At 44.2% G+C, this 21,514-nt stretch overlaps 1 protein-coding gene across 1 annotated transcript in view; it reads left to right on the top strand.

Annotated features, from left to right (window-relative positions):
• The window catches only part of washc4 (WASH complex subunit 4), a 133,676-nt gene that overhangs the window by 8,472 nt on the left and 103,690 nt on the right, over nucleotides 1–21,514 (top strand). The window contains exons 2-5 of the mRNA XM_043713263.2: nucleotides 444–583; nucleotides 4,910–4,963; nucleotides 16,188–16,253; nucleotides 16,397–16,442. Coding sequence (XP_043569198.1) covers nucleotides 444–583; nucleotides 4,910–4,963; nucleotides 16,188–16,253; nucleotides 16,397–16,442 — 306 coding nt within the window. The remainder of the gene's footprint in view (nucleotides 1–443; nucleotides 584–4,909; nucleotides 4,964–16,187; nucleotides 16,254–16,396; nucleotides 16,443–21,514) is intronic.

Genomic DNA, 21,514 nt, shown 5'->3' with positions numbered 1-21,514 from the left:
TTGCATCATTATTTGAATGATGATGTCACACTTGATCCTCTCCAAAATGCAGAATTTCACCTGATATTCTTACCTCTGCCTTCGAGGAATGGTGTAAAGTAAATGCCAAAGATTCACCCAAAGGTAACCTAAAATTGGTGAGTGAATCTCGCTCGTTTTCAATAAATGTTGATAAGGTGATGATGAAAGGTTACCTGTCCAATCTCAACTGAGAAATTTGTAGTCTGAGAGTTTGTAAATGCTAAAGCTAAAATATCTCTGAGGAATAAAGATAGTGAAAGAATACTGCTTTTGAGTGTGTTAGTTTTGGTCAGACTTGGAAACGGTTAATGAGCCATAGCCAATTTTTTTTAAAGCTAAAATATCAAGATGTAGATAGCAAGTTTTATATATATACTAGCAGGTTATAGTGTACTTTTCAAAACCTCTGATTTTCTGCTTAGGAATCCATGCTGAAGTGCAGCTGAAGAATTATGGAAGATTTCTTGAAGAATACACCAATCAGTTGAAAGGAATTGAAGATGCACTGGATGACTCAGTTGGGGATGTCTGGGATTTCACTCTGGATCCTATAGCTCTTAAGGTATCTCAGAAATTTTAATCTAAATGACCTGGAATTTTGACTGAAGAGTTGAGTTTTTCTGGGCTTTTGAGTTTTTCTGGGCTTTTGAGTTTTGACTTAGGATGTGAACAGGTCCTGTATTAGGATTTGCTGCAAATGTGAATGAGGTGTTTAAGCTAGTTGATTAAAGAATCATCATTGAACCATGATGTAAATCAGGAAGTTTTTTTTATGTTAATGGTATAGAGAAATCACAGCAGAGCTTGAGACAAAAAGATATATTTGAAAGTAAAAGAAGGATGAACTAAGTTCTGTATTTTGGATCAGTGGTGCAGCACCACTGATCCAGAATCTGGTTTCCAGCATCTGCAGTCATTGTTTTTACCTAAGTTCTGTATTTCTCCATCTAACTGTATGGGTACCAACAATTGGTTTCAGTTTACTTTGTGATAACGGTATACACCATTAGCCTCTCCCTTATATTGTAAGCAATGCAAAATCCTGGCTGTTGTTAATTAACTATTTTCAGTTAACCAACTTTTCAGCATTTTCACAGATGCTTGTTACATGGAAAAATGAAATGTTAAGATGCTAAAATGTTAAAACTTAACATACATTTTCTGAAGATGATTCATCCCAATCAGCAATAATGTGCATAATTAATACTGGTTTGCAGGCTACTGAATTCACAGTCCCCTTCATCTCTATTCTAAGAACAGCCTCAGCTTCTCAGTCTCGTTACAAGACCCGCATTTCTGATATGAATATTGTAAAACTGCTTGGTTCCTTCTCAAAAACTTCAACATCTTTCTTACATTTGTCCAGATTTGCCCACAGTATTCTAATTGGAGCCTTAACAATGTTCTGCAAGATTTAGAGTTGATAAAGTGTGAGGCTGGAAAAAGCATAGCAGGTCAAGCAGCATCAGAACACCAGGAAAGTCCTGCCTGAAACGTCAACTCTCCTTCTGTTCTAATGTTGCTGAGAATCATAGAGTTCTACAGCATGGACATAAGCCTTTTGGCCCAAACTGGTCCATGCAGACCAAAATATCCATCCACGTTAACCCCATTTCCCTGCACTTGGCCCATGTCCTTCTAATCCTTTCCTATCCATGTGTTTATCCAAATACCTTTTAAATGTTGTTAATGTACCCATCTCAACCACTTCTGCTAGCAGCTCATTCCATATGCATACCACCCTTTGTGTAAAATGCTGCCCTATAGGTTCCTTTTTATTCTTTCTCCAATAAACTTAAACTGATGCCCTCTAGTCCTCGATTCCCCAACCCTGGGAAAAAGACCGAGTGCATTCACTATATTCATGTCTCTAATAATCTCAATAACAGCCCCCCTCAGTCTCCTACACTCCAAAGAAAAAAGTCCTAGCTTGTCTAACCTCTCCCTATAACTCAGTCTCTTGAGGCTAGGCAACTTCCTTGTAAATTTCTTTGGTGCTCTTTCCAGTTGAATAACATAGTTCCTACTGCAAGGTGACCAAAACTGAACACAATACTCCAAGTCCGGCCTCATCAACCTCCTGTATAACTGCAACATAGTTTCTAACTTCTATACTCAATTCCCTGGCTGATGAATTCCAGTGTGGCAAAAGCCGCCTTACTGCCCTGTCCAACTGTGACTCCACTTTCAGAGAACTATGAACCTGAACTCTGAAATCCCCCTGGTCCAGTACACTCTTTAAGGCCCTACCGTTCACCATGAAACTCCCACCTTGATTTGACTTTCCCAAATGCAAGACTTCACACTTATCTATATTAAGCTCCATTTGCTATTTCCAGGCTGACTTCCCTAGCGGATCAAGCTCCTGCTACAATTTCTGATAACCTTCCTCATTGCTTGACCTGCTGTGCTTTTTCCGGCTCCACATTTTATTGACTCTGACTTTCCAGCATCTGCAGTCCTCGTTATTTAGAAAGATTTGGCATAAGTGTAGTTGCTTTGAGCTCCTCCTTGACATTGTTGAGAATCTTGTATGCTCTGATGATCCCTTGAGTGATAGTGCTAGAAGCTTTTTACCACCAAAAGCAGTGTCAGGTGGAGGTGTCAGATAAAGGAGGAATGGTTAAAGGAGGAATAGGGCCGAGCAGAGACCAAAAAAAAGGATTTACAAGTAGAGGTTTGGTTGAATGAATACTTGGTGACTGGCTTTACAAAGGACGAAGATTCTGCCCAAGTCATGGTGACAGAGAAGGAAACTGTCACTAGAAACATTCAAGCTTAATAAGGGGAGAAGTCTTCGATTCTTGGCACTTAAAGCTGACAAGGATCCGGGATCAGATGAGATGCATCCAAGGATTTTGAAGGAAGTCAGGGTAGAAATTTCTGGTGCATTGGCCACAATCTTTGTTTTCCCTGGATTCGAGGAAAGTGCCAGAAGACTAGAGAATTACAAACATTATAGCTTGTTCAAGTAAGGTTTGAAACTAAGCAACCCTCTCAAACTGTTTTGGTCACCTACTGTCTCAATGAGTCTAACATGAGAGAAGTGTCAAAAACCTGTGGAGATGTCCACTTTTAGATGGATTTCAACCAATATTTTGCAAGAGCTGAACATGATGTTGAAGCTTTCATTCTGAATAAGTGCAGTCTACGACAAACTGTGGCAGCACTGAGGTCATATGTACAATATTTCTAAGCTGGTTGAATGTTATTCTGCCTTATGGTATCACCATCAGCTTGAGAAAAAATTGAATATGAAACAGACAGGGCAGCTTTCTGATCTGGGATACTGAACACTGATGCTGGGGTCAGTCTTTGAACTAGATTGTGCAACATGAGATGCTCAAAATTGAGACATGATGGAGTCGCACACACAGAGTGTTAATCAGAAGTTGATTTGAAATATTTAATTTCAAATTTAATTTTAATCTCCCAAAAACTCAAAGCCTTACACAGCTAATGAGTAATAATATTACAACTTGATCAACTGGTAAAGAAAACCAGAATGTCATTTAACACGTACTATTACAAACCGATCTGGCCATCTTATTATAAAATGGAAATGAGGCACTCGAGATTGTGCAGAGAAGATTTACAAGGATATCAGGAAGTGATTGACAGACTGGCTTTTTCTCCTGAAGATTAAAGTGTTGGGTGACCGAATAGAGTTTTTATAATGATGAAAGGCTTTGATGGAGAAGATACATAGAGAATTTGTCCTCGTGTGGGTTAGAGGACGACTAGACTCCGTCAATATAAAAGAGTCCCTACGAAATCCAATCAGGAATTTGGAACAAACTTTTTCACTCAGATAGTGGTGAGAATGTGGAACTCAAGATTATAGCAAGTGAGTAACACAGATGCACTTAAAGAGAATTCAAACAAGCATTTGAGCAAGAAGGGAATAGATGGTTACAATGATAGATTTAGAGAAAAGATGGAAAAAGGCTTAAGTGAAGCATAAACACCAGCATAGACTTGTTAAGCTGAATGGCCTGTTTCTGTGCCATTATCCTGTGCAGTTCCATGTAAAACACTAGCTGCCAGCTGTCTATTAGTTGTAGGCTCCTATGGGGAGAGACATGTATTTGTCCAGGACTGTTCTTTGTTGCAAATGATGGTGTTCTATGTTGGCTTCAATACAGAGAACTTGATAATTTAATAATTTTTAAGAAAGTTAAAAGCTAACTTTGGTAAAAGTGACCATGAAACTGGTGGATTGTCATTAAAACTGAATTGATTGACTAATGAGCTAAAGAAAAGTCAGCCTTTCATGTTTACTCAATCTTCTATTTATAATTTACACCTTGACTGACTTGGCTGATTCAACTTGTGGCTGGCTGACTGTTAATTGATCTGAGATAACTACTAAGACGGTCAAATTGTACTTTATAGTGGAGGTACATTTCACCATTGCTTTATTGCTTCATGAATGCCATTCTCTGTAGGCCTATATAGAGGAACCTCAATTATCTGACAGAGTCTTTTGTTTGGATAATCAAATGCCGGATAACAGTTTAGTCAAGCATCGGGACCTTGTGATCTTGTCCAGATAATCCGAAATTCAGTTAATCGAATGCCGGGTAATTGAGGTTCCTCTATGTGTAGGTATTGATGAGGGGATCAGGCTCATTGTGGTCTTCATGGTCGTGTTTTGAATGTAAGGTAAATAACTGAAACTGGTAGAGGAAGCAACAGATGACCAGCACCATGTAACTGCCTGCCACCGAGGGAGTTGCTGCCTTGACTGGGAAGGAGAAAGTGATAAAGAGGAGGGACAATATTAATGTTGTTGAAGTTTGAATGTTGTTGAATATTACAGCACAGTTAAAATATTTGTGTGAGGGCGGTGTAGAATTGTGATTAACACTTATAATTTTTGTTTTAGCTTTTGCCATATGAGCAATCTTCATTACTGGAACTCATTAAAACCGAAAATAAAGTAAGTAGTAAATTTCACACAATTACATTTTAAACATGATTATCAGTTATGTTTGTTATCAATAAATTCCAATGAATCTAAAATATTAATACATTTTTTAAATGGTTTTCATTGGTGGTTGGTTTTAGTGTGTGGAGTTTGCCATTCTCATACTGGTTTCCGACCATTTTGCAGCATCTGTTATTGGATTGATACTGTAAGAGGAAAAATGAAAATGTGAACCTCGGTGTCATTTAAAGCATAAAATAATAGATTAAAAGGAGCCTTTTATGTTAGCTGAGTAAAATGACAATGTCATTTCGGCCTCATTCACAGGACTGCAGCCCACAACATTTGCCTCTTCTTGATCTGCTCGTTGGCTTCTGGCTTATTTCGATAACTGGGTTTATAGTGAGGGGGGGGATGGCCCATTGTAATTCAGAGGATATGCCGTGGGTGATATGTGGGTGACAACATGGGAAGGAGACAAAGGTAGCGCTGGAAGGGTCAACAGCCAGGGATGGAACGTGTGGTTGGTGGAAGGGATGAGCATAACTGCATTGTAGCAAGGATAGAGGATTGGGCAAAGAAAGGTAAGCTCTGATGGGGGCAGTATAAAGAGATATTTCCAGGGTGAATTAGGGATTTTAAAAACATTCTTATTCACTGTGGAAAAGGACATGGAAAATATTGAATGTAGAGAAATAGATGGTGACATCTTGAAAAATGTCCAAATTACAGAGGAAGAAGTGCTGGATGTCTTGAAACACAAAAGTGGATAAATCCCCAGGACCTGATCAGGTGTACCCTAGAACTCTGTGGGAAGCTAAGGAAGTGATTACTGGACCTCTGACTAAGATATTTGTATCATGGATAGTCACAGGTGAGGTGCCGGAAGACTGGAGGTTGGCTAACATAGTGCCACTCTTTAAGAAAAGTGGTAAGGACAAGTCAGGGAACTATAGACCAGTGAGCCTGACGTCAGTGGTGAGCATGTTGTTGGAGGGAATCCTGAGGGACAGGATGTTCATGTATTTGGAAATGCAAAGACTGATTAGGAATAGTCAACATGGCTTTGTGCGTGGGAAATAATGTCTCACAAACTTGATTGAGTTTTTGGAAAAAGTGTTTTAAAAAATTCTCAAGGTCAAGGACCAGGCTCGCAGGAAAGTAGTCTGACACAGAACAAACAGCCAAGAGGCGAGTCTGCTAGAATATAAGTGTTTTATTCCCCGCAGCGTCGCCACAACCAGGTCTCGTACTTACAACGGGTCTGGTTTATACTCACTCTACGTGTTACCGGAACTGGGAGCCGTCAGTTCTCGTAGAGCGGTTGCCAACAACCCACGCTCGGCGGTTAAACGCAACCCCGGAGCAGACTCTACCGAACTGGAGACTTTTCCAGCTGATATACTCTTTTCCAGATATAAACATTCATGTGAACAGCAGAGCAAGGCTAAAAAACACATTCCATTCTGGTTACATACAGATAAGAAGATTCACACGGGAAGGTGTATAATAAGATTCACACGGGACTAAGCGACACCTTCCATTTTCGGTTAGATTCACACATGTATTGGGACACAATTTTAACCCTTTCACCACATTCCACTGCTTGGCCCAATACATGTGTTGCATTATGATTCACACATGTATTGGGACATAATTTTACACCACATTCCACTGCTTGGCCCAATACATGTGTTACATTATGCCCATATGTATTCTTTCTAACAAGCGCCTACGTACACGCCAAATATACAAGCAAGTCAGGACATTACAGCATGTTAAAATCACCAGGACCGCTACCAGGATCGACAAGGGTGGGAACAGGAATGTCCCCGCAGTGGAGGACATACCACTCAATATGTCCCACCAATGATGAGCTGACTCCACGTCCACTACACGGGCAGCATGTACCACCTCCTGTCCATGTATAAAGGTAGACACCGTAACCTTGGTGACATTGGTTTGATGCTTTCGTAATATCTGCTTAAGCTCCTCGGATCGGTCCAATGCTCGCTTAAACCGATCCAGGGAAATGTTCCAAGGATTCATCAGCATTTTCCACTGCACCTTGGTAAAGTGGCGAGCACTGCTATAAGTGGTCAACAAATAGGTATGATTCTGCCAGTGCCACTGATAGACATTTGAGAGGCATCCCGAGAACGGTGCTGAGGGAAGCATAGGATGTGGATTATTGGTAGCCACACAGAGCGTGTGTGGCCCAATCTGCCACATCATGTCCCTTGGAGTCTCAACAGTCCATTCGCACAGGGCCGTTCCCTTAGTCAAGCAAGGGTCCCGATACCTGTCCATCAGTAGGCAAGTTTTCCCCTGATCAGTCTGTTCACAAGCGGACAGATCATAGGTAATATTGGTATCTGGGCTAAACCACTGTCCCCTTGTCTTCAGAAAATAATATCCAGAAGATGTAATCACTGGTAATACATAATATCGACAGACCGTAACAGTGTGGGTTACATTCATGGTAACAAAGTATCCGTTACACATAGTTGCGTTACACCATGTTCGCTCTGGATGGGTTATCATCCACAATTTCTCAGATACATTCCATAGTCCCCTCCACGCTTGTACATTGGGGGATGTTACCACACGCAAAAAGCGTTCTTTCTGTATTTGAGCATGCAACATTTGAATATGACAGGCAGTCCAATTTAACTGAGCCGTAATGTTCTCAAACAGTTCCTGAGTGGCACCCCAGACATCCAGTTCCCATCGCAGAGATCGTATCATTATTTCAGCTGTCTCTCCTTGAGTCATCATTACGGATGGCATCCACCTTCCAATAGTATGTAGTCCTTGTGAGGTGGCCTGTCCCGTGTTAGATAATTTAGTACGGGTTACCTCAGAGTCAATGGCATTCGAGATACCCATAACAGTTCCTGCGCCTCCCAGCAGGGTGTCGTACCACGCTCGTCGCCGCCTCTTGGTATGACACTCGGGTATGAGGGGCAACTGTACCCGCCAATGAACATCAGTGTGCAGTACCGCCCGGGCCATCTGTTGACAAGTTGACATAATAGAGGCCAACTGTGTTCGATGCGACCGCACGCCCCCCGTGGCTGGCCCGCCCCGCGTGGGGTTTAATAACGCCTCAGACGGGGCGTTCGTCGAGGGCAGTACCATTATTAACCACATGAATCGATGACGATTCCGAATATCGGTGGCATTGCGCAGCCACAGATCTTCCCCCCGAGCTGTGACGCTCCAATGAGTCCCCGTTGTCCCGCATGTCTGGGTGCGTCGGTCCCACAAACACGTCTTGACTTGGGCATTTACCACCAGGGTGCAATTAGGCGGTATGAACGATATGTCATATTTTCCCCCATCCCGGCGCATGTAGCACTGTGCACACGTGTACAATTGACAGTCGCTGGTGAGAGTCAGAACAACGCACTGCTGACCGGGTTCACATGTAAAATTGTCCTGCGTCCGTCGCTGGCTACTGGCCTCCCACCGCACCTCATGGCGGGCGACCGGTACCAGCGTCCAGGCCGTGATACCGATGCCCTGGAGTGGCCATCCGATCGCGAACATCGCCAATAGGAGTCGCAATCCCCATGACCACCCCATGTTCAAGGCGGAGGGCCAGCCTGCGGGTGCATAGCAATTACAACATTATTTAGGTCTCACGTAAGTAGCACTGGTTCGCCGGGACGTTTGCCCAGGTCGGGTCCCCGGGGTACATAATGGTGACCAGACTGTCCTTCCCCTGTGCTATGATTTCGGCCGGCCTGGGGGGTCCGGTCGTCTGGCGCACCCATACCTTGGCCCCCTTAGTGTCAGTAGACCCAAATCCCCCCGTCCCACGCTCAGTAACCGTAACGGGAGCTCCCGTCTCTTCCACCGTTGTAAGGTTACATGGCTTAATGACCAATTGCGCTATTCTGTCCCCCTTCTGTATCACGTAAGGTTCAGCGGTGATGTTGACCAGGATCACCCCCAACTCCCCTTGGTAGTCCGCGTCAATTACGCCTGCCATCACATCAATCCCCTTTAGTGACAGTCCCGACCGCGGGAGGATATGCCCATAGGTTCCAGGGGGACAAATCAATCCTAATCCGGTCTTAATCACCGTAGGTTTCTGTTGGATCAAAGTCTGGGCAGTTAGTGCTCGTAGGTCCAGTCCAGCCGAAGCCGGCGTGGCCCTTACGGGAATATCAGCTTCCTCAGCGAATTTCCACATTTTAATAGGCTGAGTCTTTGGGGTATCACATACTCGTATCATCCTATTCAAGGGTGTTACCCCATTTCCTAATGGGCGGTTATTAATTTGTTTCACCACCCGAATTAGTTGCTTCTTCCAACCTGTTAAGTCATTGCAACCTCCTGCTTTTCGTAGTGAGGACTTCAGAAGCCCATTCATTCGTTCTATAAGTCCCGCAGTTTGTGGGTGATAGGGTACATGATAAACCCATTCCACGTGGTTATCGTGACACCACTGCTTTACCGCCCTTCCTGTGAAATGGGAGCCATTGTCACTCTGGACCTGTATGGGCAATCCATAAAATTGTTCAATCAAATCTAAACATCGCAAGGTAGCCTGTTGATTGTTGTGACGACAGGGATGGGCTACCAAAACCCCAGACATAGTGTCCACAGCTGTACATATGTGGTTACATCCTTGTGAGGAGGGTAAGGGACCCACAAAGTCCATTTGCCAGCTCTGTCCCGGACCATCCCCCCGATGGATATGTCCCATCATGTGTTGGGGCACTCCCTGCCGCTGATGTTGACACTGCTCACACTGGTTTACTGCAGTCTTAACATCATCTACCATAAGATCTATTCCTCGGTCTCGAGCCCATTGCAAGGTTCCTTGCACTCCCCAGTGCCCAGCCTTAAGGTGTGCCCATCTAGCTAGGTCCACTGAGGTGCCCCTTTGCACCATCATGGTTCGGACGATACCATCCACATATCGGTTATGTAGAGCTTCCACATCATTTCGAGATGTATGGGCATCTACGTGGGTGATGTATATGACCAGGTATTGAGCTTTCTCCCATATATCTTCCCATAACTGTTTACCCCATACTTCCCTATTCTGGATCATCCACTGATTGGCCTGCCAAGTTGGCATCCATTGTGTCATGCCGTTAACCACTGACCACGAGTCAGAGAACAAACAAACTCCCATGACCCCTGCTTGCATGACTACCATATGCACTGCTTTTAATTCTGCCCACTGACTACTTTTTCCCTCCCTTAATTCTTCTAGGGTAGTGCCTTGTTTTGGGTTAAAGGCGGCAGCTTTCCATCTACGCTGTCCCGCTTTCCATTGGGCTGACCCATCTACGAACCAAGCCGTGGCTTGTTCATCCGGGGTCAGTTCATCATACCGTTTTCCCATCTTAACGGGTGATTCCTTGTATTCAATCACCTCAAACCGTTTTTCCCCTTCCTCAGGGGCCTCCGCCACTTGCTCATGTAGGACTGACACTCCTTTCTGTCCAGTCCGCACTCTCTCCGACACATACCATTTCCATTTAATGATGCTGCTCTCTTGGGCAGTTCCTATTTGGTGGGTAGTGGGGTCACTAAGTACCCACGGAAGAATAGGGATAGCTGTTCTCATGATCACTTCATGTCCAATGGTCAGGGCTTCGGTTTCCACCAAGCCCCAGTAGCATGCTAATAACTGTTTCTCAAAGGGGGTATACCGTTCCCCTGCCGGGGGTAATTTTCGGGACCAAAATCCCAGTGGCTTACGGGTTCTTCCCTGTTTTTGCCATAAGCTCCAATTGGCATAATCCCCCTGTGCTGAGACTTGCAGTTCTACAGGTCCTGACTGTATCTTTCCCAAGGATACAGCTTGCTGTATCGCTTGCTTGGCCATTTCAAATGCAGTTTGATGGACCTCTGTCCATTCGAACGCTGCCTTTTTCCTCGTAACTCGATACAAAGGTTTTAAAATTTGTCCTAAATGGGGAATATGCTGTCTCCAGAATCCGAATAACCCAATAAATTGCTGCACGTCCTTCTGGGTGTGAGGGACGGCAAAGACCTGAATCTTATTTTTAGCTTTCGCAGTGATTTCCCTTTTCCCCCTTGTTCCACACGATTCCTAAGAATTTTACCGTTTGTGAGGGACCCTGGATTTTGGCTGGGTTGATCTCCCACCCATATCCTCGCATATGTTGAACCAGTTGGTCCAGCAATTCCTGAACCTGCTTCTGACTTGTCCCCTGTAACATCATATCGTCAATATAGTGCGAGATCATCACTTCGTCAGGCACTTTAAAGGCAGCCAAGTGTTCTGCAACTATCCGGTGGCAGATAGTAGGGCTATGCAGATATCCTTGGGGCAATCGCGTGAACGTGAATTGTCTACCCTCCCAAGTGAATGCGAACTGTTCCTGCCTATCTTCGGGAATAGGAATTGTGAAGAAGGCATTAGCCAAATCAATTACTCCGTACCACACCCCTGGATGATGTTGGATTCGTCCTATAATAGTGACGGCATCCGGGACCGCTGCCGTCAAGGCCGGAGTGTGACGGTTTAGTTGCCGATAATCTACCGTCATCCGCCATGACCCATCGGCTTTATGTACGGGCCATAAGGGGTTATTCCACGCCGTGGTGCATGTCCTAAGCACTCCCGCTTCCAAATAATCCTTAATTGTGGCGGATATTTCTTTATGTCCGCCGGGAATCCTATACTGTCTAAGACTTATTACGCGATCGGCGATCGGGATGAGGAAGGGGTCCATTTTAACCTTTCCCACTAACACCGTCCTACAGCGCAAAGCCATTTTCGTGATTCCAAATTCAAACTTCCCTTGTTGGAGGTGAAGTGTTAAACCGGCCAGAATGTCCATTCCCAGGATCCATTCTCTAACCGGTGTAATGATAATTGAATAAGTTTTAATGGGCATTGTACCTATCTTTAGGGGCAATTGTACTGTTTTTCCTTCAATCAGATTACCTCCCAGCCCAACCAGCGTGACTGGGGTTCCTTTAAACTTATGGGGCGTCCCATAGATTAAGGTGGCCTCCGCCCCTGTGTCCACTAGAGCCATAACGGTTTGGACGGATTTGCGCCAATAGATAGTCAATGATACATGAGGTCGAATGTCGTCTGCTGACCATTGGCTCGTTCGTGGGCAAACCCTTGGGGCTTGGCCCGATTCCTATTGTTCCTCCCATTCATCTTCCCCAGACAGCACTGGGTAAAGACGTTTGCCTCGCCCTTCTTTGTTCTTGCCTTTCTTACTAGGTTTCCGGCCACGCCTATCCACTTTATAACACTCTCGGAGGGGAGGCCGTACCTCCTCCTCCTCCTCGTCCTCCGAGGATTCCCACCGCTGGGAAGTGGAAGTTCTAACCCTTCGAGGCTCATTAACAACCGGACCCCGTGTCTGACATTTTTGTGTTAGTAATTCCACTAGGTCTTCCATAGTGGGTCGGGACTCCGTCTCTACCCGGGACACCTTCAGTCCCTTTCGTCTGCATAAGTCTTTTAATTCCGGTGTAGGTAGGCCATCAATCTCCGATGCTGGGACCTGCGCCCGTATCAAAGCTTGCCACAAAGCACGCCGTGAGGGGCCTTGGTTACTTCCTTGATTAGGGTTTACTTTTCCCCCTGCCCGAGCCTCAGGGCGACGCCCCTCCATGCCCCCCTGAGAAGCACGGGTTGTGGGTCCCCAATCCCCCAAATCACCCATCTCCCTCATCATACTACGGGCATCTCCTAGGGTTTCTCCCCGTCCACTCAACATTATGGTTAATAACAGTGGTTTATAATGGGGGGGGGCAGTCTTCACTAGGTGGTCTCTAGTCTGTCTACTAACATTTGTGTTATCTACCTCGTCCAGCACTCCCAGCAACAGGGCATCCCGCACACACAAACGGGTTAGCCTCTGAACCCCTTCCTTAATTGTTGTCCAAGTTCCTTCCAAGGGGGGCCAATCGGACGGGAAGGGATACTGTTCGGCCACTGCCCTGGCATACATCCCAAATAAGGTCCCCATACTGCGATCTATTACCATATCCTTGGCTTGTCTGCGGTACCCCAGGTCTATGGCAGCATCCTTTGCTAATCCACCAAACTTGGGAGCATCCTGATAGTCTACCTGCACTTGTTGCCCCCCTTCCTCGAGGAGCCGAATTAGCCATAGCTCTAACGGCTCCCCAGGATTACGTCGGGTTTTCTGGGTGATAAACAGCACCTCATCGGTAGTGAAGTCTTCCGTTAATTCAGAGAATTCTGCAGGAGGCTGAGCCCGCGGTAATTCATGCATAATTGCCTCCCCTTGTTCATTCCGTATAGGGTTTCCTTCCTCATCTAACATTACCTCCCGTTGTACTGGGAGACGTCTCTGAACCTGCTTTCTCCTAACCACTGGTTTAGCTTGGAGTACGGGTGGGTCCTCTTCGTACTGATAATCTGAATCTCTCCAAATGTTCCCATCCCAATGATCGATATCCCACCGATCCCCGTTATTTAACTGGGCTACAAACGCCCGTACTTGTACCGGTTCCGGGGTTCGAGGGACCTTCCTTTTCTCTTTCCGTTTCTTAGCAGACAGATACATAATAGTTCGTCCTGCTAGTTCAGTTAATGCTGTCAATTCAGCTTTTAACTTCATAATTTCCTGCCTCAACATAGAGGCATCTCCCGAACTGAGTCCCTGCTCATGTTTCAGGAGGGCTAATTCTGCTTCAGCTTTTTGGCGCTTGTCTGACTGTTGTCTACAAGCCGCCGCACAGGCCCACATCCTCCGCTGTACCCCAGGCAAGGGGTTCTTCGGCAGGACTGGGATCCTCTCAAGGGTGGACAGCAGCGACCCTGGGGTTCCTACACCCTCGGCCTCCCAGTTCTCCGGTCGCCCCCCACCATTTCTCAAACAAACTGCCACGCCATGCCACGGTCCATGCCATCCCGGGACGGTCGGGACCTCCACAGTTTGTTCCTCTGGTTTCTTAGCCTTTTTCCAAAACATTGTTCTGTATCAAAATCTTTCCTCAATTGCGATTGATCCTGCCGGCTACGCCAAAATGTTTTTAAAAATTCTCAAGGTCAAGGACCAGGCTCGCAGGAAAGTAGTCTGACACAGAACAAACAGCCAAGAGGCGAGTCTGCGAGAATATAAGTGTTTTATTCCCCGCAGCGTCGCCACAACCAGGTCTCGTACTTACAACGGGTCTGGTTTATACTCACTCTACGTGTTACCGGAACTGGGAGCCGTCAGTTCTCGTAGAGCGGTTGCCAACAACCCACGCTCGGCGGTTAAACGCAACCCCGGAGCAGACTCTACCGAACTGGAGACTTTTCCAGCTGATATACTCTTTTCCAGATATAAACATTCATGTGAACAGCAGAGCAAGACTAAAAAACAAATTCCATTCTGGTTACATACAGATAAGAAGATTCACACGGGAAGGTGTATAATAAGATTCACACGGGACTAAGCGACACCTTCCATTTTCGGTTAGATTCACACATGTATTGGGACACAATTTTAACCCTTTCACCACAAAAAGTAACAAAGAGGATTGATGAGGGCAGAGCAGTAGATGTGATCTATATGGATTTCAGTAAGGCATTTGACAAGGTTCCCCATGGGAAACTGGTTAGCGAGATTAGATCTTGTGGAATACAGGGAGAACTAGCCATTTGGATACAGAACTGGCTCAGAGGTAGAAGACCTCTGGTGGTGGTGATGGAGGGTTGTTTTTCAGACTGGAGACCTATGACCAGTGGAGTGCCACAAGGATCGGTGCTGGGTCCACTACTTTTCATCATTTATATAAATGATTTGGATGTGAGCATAAGAGGTATAGTTAGTAAATTTGCAGATGACACAAATTGGAGGTGTAGTGGACAGTGAAGAAGGTTACCTCGGATTACAATGGAATCTTAACCAGATGGGCCAATGGGCTGAGAAGTGGCAGATGGATTTTAATTTAGATAAATATGAGGTGTTGCATTTTGGAAAGCAAATCTTAGCAGGATATATACACTTAATGCTGAAAATGTGTTGCTGGAAAAGCGCAGCAGGTCAGGCAGCATCCAAGGAACAGGAGAATCGATGTTTCGGGCATAAGCCCTTCTTCAGGAATGAGGAAAGTGTGTCCAGCAGGTTAAGATAAAAGGCAGGGAGGAGGGACTTAGGATATACACTTAATGATACGGTCCTCAGGAGTGTTGCTGAACAAAGAGACCTTGGAGTGCAGGTTCATAGCTCCTTGAAAGTGGAGTCGCAGATAGGTAGGATAGTGAAGAAGGTGTTTGGTATGCTTTCCATTATTGGTCAGAGTATTAAGTACAGGACATTGGTTAGGCCACTGTTGGAATATTGCAAGCAATTCTGACCTCCTTCTTTTCGGAAGGATGTTGTGAAACTTGAAAGGATTCAGAAAAGATTTACAAGGATGGTGCCCAGTGTTGGAGGATTTGAGCTACAGGGGCTGAATAGGCTGGGGCTGTTTTCCATGGAATGTCGGAGGCTGAGGGATGACCTTATCAAGGTCTATAAAATCATGAGGGACATGGATAGGATAAATAGACAAAGTATTTTCCCTGGCTGGGGGAGTCCAGAACTAGAAGGCATAGGTTTAGGGTGAGAGGGGAAAGATATAAAAGAGACCTAAGGGGCAATGTTTTCACGCAGAGGGTGGTACGTGTATGGAATGAGCTGCCAGAGGAAGTGGGGAGCTAGTTCAATTGCAACATTTAAAAGATATTTGGATGGGTATATGAGTAGGAAGGGTTTGAAGGGATATGGGCCGGGTGCTGGCAGGTGGGACTAGATTGGGTTGGGATATCTGGTCAGCATGGGCGAGTTGGACTGAAGAGTCTGTTTCATGCTGTCCATCTCTAATACTCTATGACCAATAAATATACTAATTATATCACATGTTTTGTGGCTTTCTGCTAGTTTTCTATAGTTTATAGAATTGTCAAAAATATACAAGTTTCTTTGTATATCTGATTTCAGATGTGGTGCTGAGTATGTGATAGCTTATTGCTCTATTTTAAATTGGTAGCTCTGGTTGGCTAAATGTGTCAGTAATCACTGCATTTGTATGATTATGATGGGAAGTTTCCACACAAAATAACGTTGAAGTGACAATTGCATTTTTTGTTGAATTTAAGCGTAGGAATCACTAAAAGGTTTGCTATCGAAGTTTGAAATTGGAAGGTCTAAAATGTGGAGTTAAATGTTGGTAGTGGATCGTGCTTGACTGTTTGCTAATTAAGTGAAAATATCTATTATAGGTCCTGAATAAAGTGATTACTGTGTATGCTGCTCTTTGTTGTGAAGTTAAAAAGTTGAAATATGAGGTAAGAACTTAACATTTTTTGTTCCCACGTACTAGGGAAAGCAACGTTGTTTAAATGTTTTGTAAAATTACTTTGTGTCTCAAGGAGAAACATATAATTTAGCTAAGCTAAAGATACTTTAAATGATTTTTTTTTCTTTTTAGGCTGAAACTAAATTTTACAATGGGCTTCTGTTCTACGGAGAAGGAGGTTCGTTTTTTTCTTTACTTGAAATGTTTACGTTTACGTCTTCATAGGGAGCGTGTAAAATATTCTACAGGAAGAAGGGAGTGAGCCAAAAGTTGTAGTGCATGACTGATCCATATAGGATCAGTCGAGACTAATTTTGCAGCAGGAGGCAACTCATCAAAAGGGATGGGTTGTATCTCAAAAATACTTGGTCGTATACTCCTTGTGGGGATTTGCAGCTGCGTGGTCAGGGGAGAGTTTAAGCTAAATTTGCAGAGGGGTGGGAACCAACATTTTCAAGTAGAAGTGAAGAAGGAGATCTATGGAGACAAAGGGTAGATAATGGACTAAGTGAATACAAGGAAAGCATGGACCAGTTTAGTATGCATGTGTAAACACAAAATGAATGTAAGTTGAGCTACCAGCACAAATAAGAGTGTAGAAATATAAGGTAATCATAGTAATGGAAGCTTGGCTTAATGGTGGTGACTGCTGGGTCCTTAATAATCAAAAAAGTCAAGTGTTTAGAAAAGATGGGAGGGAGAAATGAGAGGTGGGATAGCAGTACAGATTAGAGTCATCATAATGTTGGATAGAGAGGATGCCCTTGATGGGCCGAGGACAGAATTTATTTACACTGAGTAGAGAATTGAAAAACATATAATTATACTACTGGGGTACTCAAATCTTGAGGGTATTTTACTCAAATATCTATTTTGATATTGCAAGAGTAAAAGGGTAAAGATGGAGAGACCATTCTCACATTTGTTCAGGATGACTTGCTTAACCAGTATGTTCTCATTCCAATTAGGAAGGAGGTATTGTTGGATATTCCATTGGGGAATGGGATTGGCCAAATGGGGAACACTTTATAAAGGTTGTTGTTTCAGGAGATGTCTTTTTTTTAAGCTGGCTACGTTCCAACAAGACTTAAAGGTTGGGGAACCAAATCCAGGACTCCTGGTATATCCAGGGAAATAGAGAATATGATTAAATAAAGGGAAGATGTTTGATGAACATGACTATACAATTCTGTTGATTTGATGGTCTGAAGGCTGCTACTAGTGAAGATGGAGGTAGCAGGAGGATTTACCCATAATCTTCCAACATTCCTCTGATACAGAGAAAATTCCACAGGATTGGATGAAACCTTTATTCAAGAAAGAATGTAAAGACAGTCTTAATGACTACTGAACAGTCAACTCAGCATCAGTGGGTAAAGTTTCAGAAAAAATCAAGAAAAGAAAGTAACACTCCGTGAATTTTGGGTTAATTAAGGAGAGTCAACATCATTTGTGAAAGAAAGATTGTGCTTGACTGATATTGTTGCTAAGTAACAGGTTGACAAAGGAAATGCAATAGATGTTGTCTGTGATGGATTTTAAGAAAGTGTTTGACAAAGTGCCGTACAAGACTGGTTTAAAAAATTGAGATTCATGGAATAGAAGGGTAACAGTCAGCCTGGAGAAAAATGATTTGCTTAAGTACCGAAAACTATTTTACAAACTAGTCCACACAAGGCTGTGGTATTGCCAGATGCTACAACCATTGCATTCTCCTTTGACTTGGATGTCGGAATACAGACTAAAACTTCAAAACTTGACAATGTTATCAAACTTTAAGATATGCCTCCATTGAGGATGATGGCATTTCATTTCAACAGACTTGCAGACTGTGTGGATAAGTGGCAGATGGAGTTTAACATGGAGGTTTGAGGTGATGAATTCTGGGGGGAAGGGATGGTGTGAGGATCCATGTGTTTTGGAATAAACCTGTCTTATGTGTGATGACTCTTCAAGATGGAAGTGGACTGGGAAATATTCTGAAAGAGGGTTAATTATTTTTCTGATAATAGCATTGTGTTGGTCCAAGAAATGCCTAGATTACCTGAGGTTGCCATAGGGATGAACAGTGAAGTAGCAAAAGATAAGTAGAAAGCTAATTGTGATGAGGTTGGGTGACCCTTTTTTTCCTGTTCGCAGTTCAGAAAATGTAGAATACATGTAGAAAGAAAACAAGCGAGGTTCCCTCTGGTGTTGAAGCATGTTTCTGAAAATAGTAAATGGTCTGTGTTACGCAGTGTGTTATACAAAGAAAATAGAACAAAGAAAATTTATAGCCCAGGAACATGCCCTTCGGCCCTCCAAGCCTGAGCCAATCCAAATGTACTGTCTAAACCTGTCGGTCAATTCCTAAGTATTTGTATCCCTCTGCTCCCCACCTCCACATGCGTCTGTCCAAACGCATCTTAAATGAATCTTCCATGTCTGCCTCTACTACCTCTACTGGCAACGCATTCCAAATGCCCACCACCCTCTGTGTGAAGTACTTGCCGCGTGTATCCCCCTTAAACTTTCCACCTCTCACCTTGAAAGCAGGACATCTTGTTATTGAATCCTTCACCCTGGGAAAAAGGTTGTCTCTATCCATCCTGTCTATACCCTTCATGATTTTGTAAACCTCAATCAGGTCCCCCCTCAATCTCCTTTTTCTAGTGAAAATAAACCTAACCTACTCAACCTCTCTTCATAGCCAGCACCTTCCATAGCAGGCAACATCCTTCTAAACCTTCTCTGCACCCTGTCCAATGCATCCACATCCTTTTGATAATGTGGCGACCAGAACTGTACATAATATTCTAAATACAGCCGAACCAATGTCTTGTACAATTTTAACATGACTTGCCAGCTTTTATACTGAAATACCCTGTCCAATGAAGGCAGGCATACTGTATGCCTTCTTGACCACTCTATCCACCTGTGCAGCAACCTTCAGGGTACAATGGACCTGCACTCCCAGATCTCTCTGCCCATCAACTTTTCCCAAGTCTCTTCCATTCATTGTATAATTCGCTCTCAAATTCGACTTGCCTAAATGCATCACCTCACATTTGTTTGGATTGAAATCCGTTTGGCACTTTTCCGGCCAACTCTCCAGTCTATCTATATTAGATTAGATTACATTACAGTGTGGAAACAGGCCCTTCGGCCCAACAAGTCCACACCGACGCACCGAAGCGAAACCCACCCATACCCCTACATTTACCCCTTACCTAACACTACGGGCAATTTAGCATGGCCAATTCACCTGACCCTGCACATCTTTGGACTGTGGGAGGAAACCAGAGCACCCGGAGGAAACCCACGCAGACACGGTGAGAACGTGCAAACTCCACACAGTCAGTCGCCTGAGGCGGGAATTGAACCCGGGTCTCAGGTGCTGTGAGGCAGCAGTGCTAACCACTGTGACACCGTGCCGCCCACGGAATATCCTCCTGTATTCTCTGACAGTCCCTTATGCTTTCTGCCACTCCACCCAATCTTTGTGTCATCTGCAAACTTGCTGATCGTACTAACTGTGCCCTCTTCCAGATCATTTATGTATATTACAAACAACAGTGGCCCCAACACTGACCCCTGTAGAACACCACTGGTCACCTTTCTCCATTTCGAGAAACTCCCTTCAACTATTACTCTCTGTCTCCTGTTGCTCAACCAGTTCTTTATCCACCTAGCTAGAACACCCTGCACACCATGTGACTTCACCTTCTCCATTAGTCTACAATGGGGAACCTTATCAAACGCCTTACTAAAGTCCATGTATATGACATCAACAGCCCTTCCTTCATCTAACAACTTGGTCACTTCCATTAAGAACTCTATCAAGTTGGTAAGGCACGATCTCCCCCGCACAAAACCATGTTGCCTATCACTGATGAGCTCATTCTTTCTAAATATAAATAGATTCTATCTCTCCATACCCTCTCCACCACCGACATCAGGCTCACTGGTCTGTAGTTACCCGGAATATCCCTACTACCCTTCTTGTACAGGGGGACTTTCCAGTCCTCTGGCACCTCACCTGTATTTAAGGATGCCGCAAAGATATCTGTCAGGGGTCCAGCTATTTGCTCTCTTGCCTCCCTCAGCAACCTGGGATAGATCCCATCCAGTCCTGGGGATTTGTCACCCTTAATAACCTCGAACATACCCAACGCATCTTCCCGACTTATGGCAACGTGATCCAGACTAATCAAACGTCTATCTCTAATCTCAAGATTCATTATGTTCCTCTCAGTGATGCAAAGTAATCACTTAGATTCTCACTCATTCTCTCAGGTTCGGCACACAGCCTTCCTTTATTATCTTTTAGTGGACCAATCCTTTCTCTAGTTATCCGCTTGCTTCTTATAGAAGAATAAAATGCTTTAGGATTTTCCTTAATTCTGCTTGCCAAAGCTATTTCATGACCCCTTTTAGCCTGCTTGATTCCTTGTTTAAGAATTGTCCTACTCTTCCAATATTCCTCCAGGGCCCGTTCTGTTCTTAGCTGCCTAGACCTTATGCGTACAATTTCTCCTGTCATCCACAGTTCACAAATCTTGCCCTTCCGATCCTTTTCCTTCAACGGGACATGCCTATCCTGCACTGCTGTTAACTTATCTTTGAAAGCCTCCCGCATCTCAAATGTGGACTTCCCTTCAAATAGCTGTGTCCAATCCACATTTCCCAGCTCCCGCCTAATTTTGATATAATTGGCCTTGGCCCAGTTTAGTACTCTTCCCTTAGGACCATTCTCTTCTTTATCTACGAGTATTCTAAAACTTACGGAATTGTGGTTACTGTTCCCAAAGAAATCCCCCACAGCAACTTCTACCACTTGTCCTGGCTCGTTCCCCAGTACCAGGTCCAATATGGCCCCTTCCCTCGTCAGACTATTGACATACTGCTCTCAAACTCTCCTGGACAATTCTTACAAATTCTACTCCATCCAGACCTCTGACGTTAAGTGTATCCCAGTCAATGTTGGGAAAATTAAAATCTCCCATCACCACTACTCTATTGCCTCTACATCTATTCATAATCTGTTTATCTATTTGTTTTGCTACCTCACGCTCACTGTTGGGAGGTCTGTAATACAGCCCCAACAATGTAATTGCGCCCTTCTTAATTCTCAGCTCTACCTGTAATGCCTCACTACCCAAGACCACCATAGTGTCCTCCTTGATCTCGTCCCTGACCAGCAATGCAACTCCACCCCTCCTTTTACTTTCCTCCCTGTCCTGTCTGAAGTGTCTATATCCTGGAACATTT

Source organism: Chiloscyllium plagiosum, unplaced genomic scaffold, assembly GCF_037043375.1.
Source record: "Chiloscyllium plagiosum isolate Xiang-an unplaced genomic scaffold, Cpla_swu_hap1 HiC_scaffold_23, whole genome shotgun sequence".
In the NCBI taxonomy this organism is placed as follows: domain Eukaryota; kingdom Metazoa; phylum Chordata; class Chondrichthyes; order Orectolobiformes; family Hemiscylliidae; genus Chiloscyllium; species Chiloscyllium plagiosum.
This window is presented reverse-complemented; position numbering and strand designations above follow the sequence as displayed.